Genomic DNA, 10,724 nt, shown 5'->3' with positions numbered 1-10,724 from the left:
CTAACCTGGTATGTAGGATAACCTGTAGGTTAATAACCTGGTAGTGTATATATAACCTGGTCAGTGATATAATATAACCGTGTATTGTTGTATATATAACCTGTGTGTGTATATAACCCTGGTAGTGTATATATAACCTGGTAGTGTATATCTAACCTGGTAGTGGTATTATATACCTGGTAGTGTTTGTAATATATAGTAACCCTGGTAGTGTGATAGATATAACCTGGTAGTGGTGTATATAACCTGGTAGTGTATATATATAACCTGGAGTGTATAATTAACCTGGTAGTGTGTATTATAACCTGGTAGGGTATATATATAAACATGGTAGTGTATAGATTATAACCTGTAGTGGTATATCTAACTGGAGTGTGTATATAACCTGGTATTTGTATATATTAAACTGGTCGTGATATCTATAAACTGGTTAGTGTGTATATAACCTGGTAGTGTATATATATAACCTGGTTCGTGTATACTATATAACCTGGTAGTGTGTCTTAATAGATACTCCTGGTATTAGTGTATATTATATAACCTTGTTTAGTGCCTATATCTGTAATGTGTATAACCTGTGTGTTCCTCTACGTCTCCCAGTATGTGGAAGATCCGTCGTGCCACGCTGGGTCTCAGCCCTGTCACGTGTACTTACAACAGACCATGTGTGGTCTCAGCCACCTCCACTCACTAAAACATAGGTACTATATTACAGCTGTCTGTCCGTCCGTCCGACCCGACCCATCCCCTACCTACCTACCTACCTACCTTCCTTCCTTCCTTCCTTGTGTGGTCTCACTCACCCAACATAAAGTACCAATCAAAAGTTTGGACACACTCACTCATTGAAGGTTTAAAAAAAAAAAATATTTTTAAAACTATTTTCTACATTGTGGAATAGTAGTGAAGACATCAGAACTATGACGTGCCCATGAGAGTTACCCATGAAGAAGACCAGGAGTTGCCCATGCTGCAGAGGATAAGTTCATTAGAGTTAACTGGCTCTCATGAGGACCACCACAGGAAAGGAGGACCAGGAGTTACCCATGCTGCAGAGGATAAGTTCATTAGAGTTAACTGGCTCTCATGAGGACCGCCACAGGAAAGGAAGACCCAGAGTTACCCATGCTGCAGAGGATCAGTTCATTAGAGTTAACTGGCTCTCATGAGGACCGCCACAGGAAAGGAGGACCAGGAGTTACCCATGCTGCAGAGGATAAGTTCATTAGAGTTAACTGGCTCTCATGAGGACCGCCACAGGAAAGGAAGACCCAGAGTTACCCATGCTGCAGAGGATAAGTTCATTAGAGTTAACTGGCTCTCATGAGGACCGCCACAGGAAAGGAAGACCCAGAGTTACCCATGCTGCAGAGGATAAGTTCATTAGAGTTAACTGGCTCTCATGAGGACCGCCACAGGAAAGGAGGACCAGGAGTTACCCATGCTGCAGAGGATAAGTTCATTAGAGCTTCAGAAATTGCCAAAATAAATACTTCAGAGTTGAAAAAACATATTTTTATTTATTTATTTTTGTTACCCCTTTTTCTCGTGAAATCCATTGGTAGTAGGTGAACAGATGATCTCCGCATGTGTGGTTCCCACCGTGAAGCTTGGAGGAGGAGGTGTTATGGTGTGGGACTGCTCTGCTGGTGACACTGTCAGTTATTTATTTAGAATTCAAGGCACACTTACCCAGCATGGCTACCACAGCATTCTGCAGCGATATACCATCCCATCTGGTTTGGGCTTAGTGTTTGTTCTTCAACAGGACAATGACCCAACACACCTCCAGGCTGTGTAAGGGCTATTTGACCAAGAAGGAGAGTGATGGAGTGCTGCATCAGATGACCTGGCATCCACAATCCCACGTCCTAAACCACGTCCTAGACTCGAGACTGGACTCAGACTCAGACTCAAACACAAGGGACTCGAGACTCTAGGTTTAGTGATTTGACAATACCACTGTTGACACCTCTCTCCCTCCATTTGTTAACTTCTCTCTCTCTCCATCTCTCTCTCTCTCTCTCCGGTCTCTCTCCATCTCTCTCTCTCATCTCTCTCTCTCTCCATCTCTCTCTCTCTCTCTCCGGTCTCTCTCTCTCTCTCTCATCTCTCCATCTCTCTCTCCATCTCTCTCTCTCCATCTCTCTCTCTCCATCTCTCTCTCCGGTCTCTCTCTCATCTCTCCATCTCTCTCTCCCTCTCTCTCCATCTCTCTCTCCGGTCTCTCTCCATCTCTCTCTCCATCTCTCTCCGGTCTCTCTCTCCATCTCTCTCTCCGATCTCTCTCCGATCTCTCTCTCCATCTCTCTCCGGTCTCTCTCTGGTCTCTCTCTCCATCTCTCTCTCCGGTCTCCAGTCCACAGGGATCTGAAGCCTCGTAACATCCTGTTGTCTCAGCCAGGGCCCCTGGGGCGGGTGAGAGCGCTGATATCAGACTTCGGCCTGTGTAAAAAGATCCCTGAGGGAAGGACTAGTTTCTCTCTCCGCTCGGGGATACCGGGGACAGAGGGGTGGATCGCCCCGGAAGTACTGCTGGACACACCGGGAAACAACCCGGTGAGAGATACAGAGACACACACACACACACACACGCACACACACACACACACACACACACACACACACACACACACACACACACACACACACAGACACACACACACACACACACAGACACGCACACGCAGACGCACACGCACACGCACACGCAGACGCAGACGCACACGCACACACACACACACACACACACACACACAGACACACACAGACACAGACACACACAGACACACACACACACACACACACACACACACACACACACACACACACACACACACACACACACACACACACACACACACACACACACACAAAGTAATTAATTAATTAAATACTATAAGGTTTTGATATCTTTACATCCTCTGTGACATGAAAGACTTCAGTTCCCAGCAGGCTGTTTGTTCTACTGGGTTCTACTACTACTATAATACTACTCCTCTCTCTAGTGTGTTCTACTACTACTATAATACTACTCCTCTCTAGTGTGTTCTACTACTACTATAATACTACTCCTCTCTAGTGTGTTCTACTACTACTATAATACTACTCCTCTCTAGTGTGCTCTACTACTACTATAATACTACTCCTCTCTCTAGTGTGTTCTACTACTACTATAATACTACTCCTCTCTCTAGTGTGTTCTACTACTACTATAATACTACTCCTCTCTAGTGTGTTCTACTACTACTATAATACTACTCCTCTCTCTAGTGTGTTCTACTATAATACTACTCCTCTCTCTCTCTAGTGTGTTCTACTACTACTATAATACTACTCCTCTCTCTAGTGTGTTCTACTACTACTATAATACTACTCCTCTCTAGTGTGTTCTACTACTACTATAATACTACTCATCTCTCTAGTGTGTTCTACTACTACTATAATACTACTCCTCTCTAGTGTGTTCTACTACTACTATAATACTACTCCTCTCTAGTGTGTTCTACTACTACTATAATACTACTCCTCTCTCTAGTGTGTTCTACTACTACTATAATACTACTTCCTGTGTTCTACAGTGTTCTAACTATAATAATGTTGTGTCTCTCTCTAGACCCATTGTGACCAGGCGGTGGATGTGTTCTACTACTACTATAATACTACTTCCTGTGTTCTACAGTGTTCTAACTATAATAATGTTGTGTCTCTCTCTAGACCCGTTGTGACCAGGCGGTGGATGTGTTCTACTACTACTATAATACTACTTCCTGTGTTCTACAGTGTTCTAACTATAATAATGTTGTGTCTCTCTCTAGACCCGTTGTGACCAGGCGGTGGATGTGTTCTCGGCAGGCTGTGTGTTCTACTACGTGGTCAGTAGGGGGCAGCACCCGTTTGGTGACACGCTACGACGCCAAGCTAACATCCTGACCGGGGAGTACTTCCTCACACACTTCCTGGAAGACGTGCATGGTGGGTGTGTGTCGTCTGTCGTTTAGAGACTCTTGAGATTCTGTGATTCTGATTGAGAGCTGTGCTCTAATTGGCTGTGTTGTGTGTCCGTCAGATGACGTCATAGCGCGGGACCTGATAGAGCGAATGATCAACAGCGATCCAGAGTCCCGCCCCTCCACTTCCTCTATTCTTAAACACCCGTTCTTCTGGAGCCCTGATAAGCAACTTCAGTTCTTCCAGGTACCCCTCTACCCCTCTACCCACCTACCCCTCTACCTCTACCTCTACCCCCTACCCCTCTACCCCTCTACCCCCTACCCCTCTACCCCCCTACCTTCCTACCCCTCTACCCACCTACCCCTCTACCTCTACCCCTCTACCTCTACCCCCTACCCCCCTACCTCCCTACCCCTCTACCTCCCTACCCCTCTACCTCTACCCCTCTACCTCCCTACCCCTCTACCCACCTACCCCTCTACCCTACCCCTCTACCTCCCTACCCCTCTACCCACCTACCCCTCTACCTCTACCCCTCTACCCACCTACCCCTCTACCTCTACCCCTCTACCTCTACCTCTACCCCCCTACCCCTCTACCCACCTACCCCTCTACCCACCTACCCCTCTACCCACCTACCCCTCTACCTACCTACCCCTCTACCCCCTACCCCTCTACCTCTACCCCGCTACCTCTACCCCCTACCCCTCTACCCCCTACCCCTCTACCCACCTACCCCTCTACCTCTACCCCTCTACCTCTACCCCCTACCCCTCTACCCACCTACCCCTCTACCTCTACCCCGCTACCTCTACCCCTACCCCCCTACCTCCCTACCCCTCTACCTCCCTACCGCTCTGCCTCCCTACCCCTCTACCCCCCTACCCCTCTACCCTACCCCTATACCTCCCTACCCCTCTACCCTACCCCTCTACCTCCCTACCCCTCTACCCATCTACCCCTCTACCCTACCCCTATACCTCCCTACCCCTCTACCCTACCCCTCTACCTCCCTACCCCTCTACCCCTCTACCCCTCTACCCATCTACCCCTCTACCCTACCCCTCTACCTCCCTACCCCTCTACCCCTCTACCCCTCTACCCATCTACCCCTCTACCCTACCCCTATACCTCCCTACCCCTCTACCCATCTACCCCTCTACCCTACCCCTATACCTCCCTACCCCTCTACCCTACCCCTCTACCCATCTACCTCTCTACCAAAGTATTTTTAACTTTTCATCTCGTAGATTCTGCTACACACAATAGAGGAAGAAAGTCTTCTAGAACTAACCGTTGAGAATCTAGATAGAGAATAGAGAATCTTAGAGTCTTCTAGAACTAACCGTTGAGAATCTAGATAGAGAATAGAGAATCTTAGAGTCTTCTAGAACTAACCGTTGAGAATCTAGATAGAGAATAGAGAATCTTCTCGAACTAACCGTTGAGAATCTAGATAGAGTCTTCTAGAAGTAGCCGTTGAGAATCTAGATAGAGAATAGAGAATCTTAGAGAGTCTTCTCGAACTAACCGTTGAGAATATAGATAGAGAATCTTAGAGAGTCTTCTCGAACTAACCGTTGAGAATCTAGATAGAGAATCTTAGAGAGTCTTCTAGAACTAACCGTTGAGAATCTAGATAGAGAATCTTAGAGAGTCTTCTAGAACTAACCGTTGAGAATCTAGATAGAGAATAGAGAATCTTAGAGAGTCTTCTCGAATTAACCGTTGAGAATCTAGATAGAGAATAGAGAATCTTCTAGAACTAGCCGTTGAGAATCTAGATAGAGAATAGAGAATCTTAGTGAGTCTTCTAGAACTAACCGTTGAGAATCTAGATAGAGAATAGAGAATCTTAGAGAGTCTTCTCGAACTAACCGTTGAGAATCTAGATAGAGAATAGAGGATCTTAGAGGGTCTTCTAGAACTAGCCGTTGAGAATCTAGATAGAGAATAGAGGATCTTAGAGGGTCTTCTAGAACTAACCATTGAGAATCTAGATAGAGAATAGAGAATCTCAGAGGGTCCTCTCTTCATGTCCTTGTGTGTTTGACGACAGCTGATAATCACAATAGGGCTCCTGAAACTAACTGTTGGAGGGACAAAAGTGTGATTCAGCATGAGATGACTCCTCATTATAGATCAGCCTAGTGTGTTGATATTTGACTGTAGTTTTAGTTAGTAGAAGGTAAAACAGATTAGATGACTCCTCATTATAGATCAGCCTAGTATGTTGATATTTTTCTGTAGTTTTAGTTAGTAGAAGGTAAAACAGATTAGATGACTCCTCATTATAGATCAGCCTAGTATGTTGATATTTGACTGTAGTTTTAGTTAGTAGTAGGTAAAACAGATTAGATGACTCCTCATTATAGATCAGCCTAGTATGTTGATATTTGACTGTAGTTTTAGTTAGTAGTTTTTCCTAGCCACTGTGCTTCTGCACCTGCATTGTTTGGGGTTTTAGGCTGGGTTTCTGTACAGCACTTTGAGATATCAGCTGATGTACGAAGGGCTATATAAATACATTTGATTTGAAATGTGATTGGTTAGGATGTGAGTGACCGTATAGAGAAGGAACCTACAGACAGCACCATGGTGGTGAGGCTGGAGACGGCTGGCAGAGCTGTAGTACGAACCAACTGGAGAATGCACATCTCTGTTCCTCTGCAGACAGGTAACACACCAGACACATCAGACAGGTAACACACCATACAGGTAACACACCATACAGGTAACACACCTGACAGGTAACACACCTGACAGGTAACACACCAGACAGGTAACACACAAGACAGGTAACACACCAGACAGGTAACACACCAGACAGGTAACACACCAGACAGGTAACACATCAGACAGGTAACACACCTGACAGGTAAAACACACCAGACAGGTAACACACCAGACAGGTAACACACACCAGACAAACCAGACAGGTAACACACCAGACAGGTAACACACCAGACAGGTAACACACCAGACAGACCAGACAGGTAACACACCAGACAGGTAACACACCAGACAGGTAACACACCAGACAGACCAGACAGGTAACACACCAGACAGGTAACACACCAGACAGACCAGACAGGTAACACACCAGACAGACCAGACAGGTAACACCCCAGACAGACCAGACAGGTTACACCCCAGACAGGTTACACACCAGACAGGTAACACACCAGACAGGTAACACACCAGACAGGTAACACACCAGGCAGGTAACACACCAGACAGGTAACACTTCAGACAGGTAACACTCATCTCTCTGTGTTTTCTCTCCAGACCTGAGGAAGTTCAGGACGTATAAAGGGAATTCAGTCAGAGACCTGCTCCGAGCCATGAGAAATAAGGTATCTCTGTTATTTATATATATGCTCCGAGCCATGAGAAATAAGGTATCTCTGTTATTTATATATATGCTCCGAGCCATGAGAAATAAGGTATAAGATATACTGTTATATATAGTATAGTATACACTGAGTATACGAAACATATATACTGTTATATATAGTATAGTATACACTGAGTATACAAAACATATATACTGTTATATATAGTATAGTATACACTGAGTATACAAAACATATATACTGTTATATATAGTATAGTATACACTGAGTATACAAAACATATATACTGTTATATATAGTATAGTATAGTATACACTGAGTATACAAAACATATATACTGTTATATATAGTATAGTCTAGTATACACTGAGTATACACAAAACATATATACTGTTATATATAGTATAGTATACACTGAGTATACAAAACATATATACTGTTATATATAGTATAGTATACACTGAGTATACAAAACATATATACTGTTATATATAGTATAGTATACACTGAGTATACAAAACATATATACTGTTATATAATCAAATCAAATCAAATTGTATTTGTCACATACACATGGTTAGCAGATGTTATTTGTCACATACACATGGTTAGCAGATGTTAATGCGAGTGTAGCGAAATGCTTGTGCTTCTAGTTCCGACAATGCAGTAATAACCAACAAGTAATCTAACTAACAATTCCAAAAATAAAACTACTGTCTTATACACAGTGTAAGGGGATAAAGAATATGTACATAAGGATATATGAATGAGTGATGGTACAGAGCAGCATAGGCAAGATACGGTAGATGATATCGAGTACAGTATATACATATGAGATGAGTATGTAAACCAAGTGGCATAGTTAAAGTGGCTAGTGATATATTTTACATCATTTCCCATCAATTCCCATTATTAAAGTGGCTGGAGTTGAGTCAGTGTGTTGGCAGCAGCCACTCAATGTTAGTGGTGGTAGTAGTAGTGGTATGGGTGGTAATGGTAACGGGTTAGTGATGGTGGTGGTAATAGTAGTGGTATGGGTGGTATTGGTAACAGGTTAGTGATGGTGGTAGTAGTAGTGGTATGGGTGGTAATGGTAACAGGTTAGTGATGGTGGTGGTAATAGTAGTGGTATGGGTGGTAATGGTAACAGGTTAGTTATGGTGGTAATAGTAGTGGTATGGGTGGTAATGGTAACAGGTTAGTGATGGTGGTAGTAGTGGTATGGGTGGTAATGATAACAGGTTAGTGGTGGTAGTAGTAGTGGTATGGGTGGTAATGGTAACAGTTTAGTGGTGGTGGTAGTAGTGGTATGGGTGGTAATGGTAACAGGTTAGTGGTGGTAGTAGTAGTGGTATGGGTGGTAATGATAACAGGTTAGTGATGGTGGTAGTAGTAGTAGTGGTATGGGTGGTAATGATTACAGTTTAGTGATGGTGGTAGTAGTAGTATGGGTGGTAATGGTAACAGGTTAGTGATGGTGGTAGTAGTAGTATGGGTGGTAATGGTAACAGGTTAGTGGTGGTGGTGGTAGTAGTAGTGGTAATGGTAACAGGTTAGTGATGGTGGTAGTAGTAGTATGGGTGGTAATGGTAACAGGTTAGTGGTGGTGGTAGTAGTAGTGGTATGGGTGGTAATGGTAACAGGTTAGTGATGGTGGTAGTAGTAGTGGTATGGGTGGTAATGGTAACAGGTTAGTGATGGTGGTGGTAGTAGTAGTGGTATGGGTGGAAATGGTAACAGGTTAGTGATGGTAGTAGTAGTAGTGGTATGGGTGGTAATGGTAACAGGTTAGTGGTGGTGGTGGTAGTAGTAGTGGTATGGGTGGTAATGGTAACAGGTTAGTGGTGGTGGTAGTAGTGGTATGGGTGGTAATGGTAACAGGTTAGTGATGGTGGTGGTAGTAGTAGTGGTATGGGTGGTAATGGTAACAGGTTAGTAGTGGTGGTGGTAGTAGTAGTGGTATGGGTGGTAATGGTAACAAATCAAATCAAATTTTATTTGTCACATACACATGGTTAGCAGATGTTAATGCGAGTGTAGCGAAATGCTTGTGCTTCTAGTTCCGACAATGCAGTAATAACCAACAAGTAATCTAACTAACAATTCCAAAACTACTACCTTATAGACACAAGTGTAAGGGGATAAGGAATATGTACATAAAGATATATGAATGAGTGATGGTACAGAGCAGCATAGGCAAGATACAGTAGATGATATCGAGTACAGTATATACATATGAGATGAGTATGTAAACAAAGTGGCATAGTTAAAGTGGCTAGTGATACATGTATTACATAAGGATGCAGTAGATGATATAGAGTACAGTATATACGTATGCATATGAGATGAATAATGTAGGGTATGTAAACATTATATTAGGTAGCATTGTTTAAAGTGGCTAGTGATATATTTACATCATTTCCCATCAAATCCCATTATTAAAGTGGCTGGAGTTGAGTCAGTGTGTTGGCAGTAGCCACTCAATGTTAGTGGTGGCTGTTTAACAGTCTGATGGCCTTGAGATAGAAGCTGTTTTTCAGTCTCTCGGTCCCAGCTTTGATGCACCTGTACTGACCTCGCCTTCTGGATGATAGCGGGGTGAACAGGCAGTGGCTCGGGTGGTTGCTGTCCTTGATGATCTTTATGGCCTTCCTGTGACATCGGATGGTGTAGGTGTCCTGGAGGGCAGGTAGTTTGCCCCCGGTGATGCGTTGTGCAGACCTCACTACCCTCTGGAGAGCCTTACGGTTGTGGGCGGAGCAGTTGCCGTACCAGGCGGTGCTACAGCCCGACAGGATGCTCTCGATATATAGTATAGTATAGTATACACTGAGTATACACAAAACATATATACTGTTATATATAGTATAGTATACACTGAGTATACAAAACATATATACTGTTATATATAGTATAGTATACACTGAGTATACGAAACATATATACTGTTATATATAGTATAGTATAGTATACACTGAGTATACAAAACATATATACTGTTATATATAGTATACACTGAGTATACAAAACATATATACTGCTATATATAGTATAGTCTATTATACACTGAGTATATACAAAACATATATACTGTTATATATAGTATAGTATACACTGAGTATACAAAACATTTATACTGTTTTATATAGTATAGTATACAATGAGTATACAAAACATATATACTGTTATATATAGTATAGTCTAGTATACACTGAGTATACAAAACATATATACTGTTATGTATAGTATAGTCTAGTATACACTGAGTATACAAAACATATATACTGCTATATATAGTATAGTCTATTATACACTGAGTATATACAAAACATATATACTGTTATATATAGTATAGTATACACTGAGTATACGAAACATATATACTGTTATATATAGTATAGTATACACTGAGTA

At 42.8% G+C, this 10,724-nt stretch overlaps 1 protein-coding gene across 1 annotated transcript in view; it reads left to right on the top strand.

Annotated features, from left to right (window-relative positions):
• Nucleotides 1-10,724, top strand: part of LOC116358953 (serine/threonine-protein kinase/endoribonuclease IRE1-like) — a 74,179-nt gene that overhangs the window by 57,533 nt on the left and 5,922 nt on the right. Inside the window, 6 exon segments of the mRNA XM_031811404.1 lie at nt 601-695; nt 2,355-2,559; nt 3,819-3,975; nt 4,070-4,197; nt 6,508-6,631; nt 7,243-7,310. Of these exon segments, the coding sequence (XP_031667264.1) occupies nt 601-695; nt 2,355-2,559; nt 3,819-3,975; nt 4,070-4,197; nt 6,508-6,631; nt 7,243-7,310 (777 nt within the window).

The sequence above is a fragment of the Oncorhynchus kisutch genome, unplaced genomic scaffold, assembly GCF_002021735.2.
Source record: "Oncorhynchus kisutch isolate 150728-3 unplaced genomic scaffold, Okis_V2 Okis01b-Okis20b_hom, whole genome shotgun sequence".
Taxonomy (NCBI): domain Eukaryota; kingdom Metazoa; phylum Chordata; class Actinopteri; order Salmoniformes; family Salmonidae; genus Oncorhynchus; species Oncorhynchus kisutch.
Note: the sequence above shows the minus strand (reverse complement) of the source record. Positions and strands in the feature narration are given on the sequence as shown.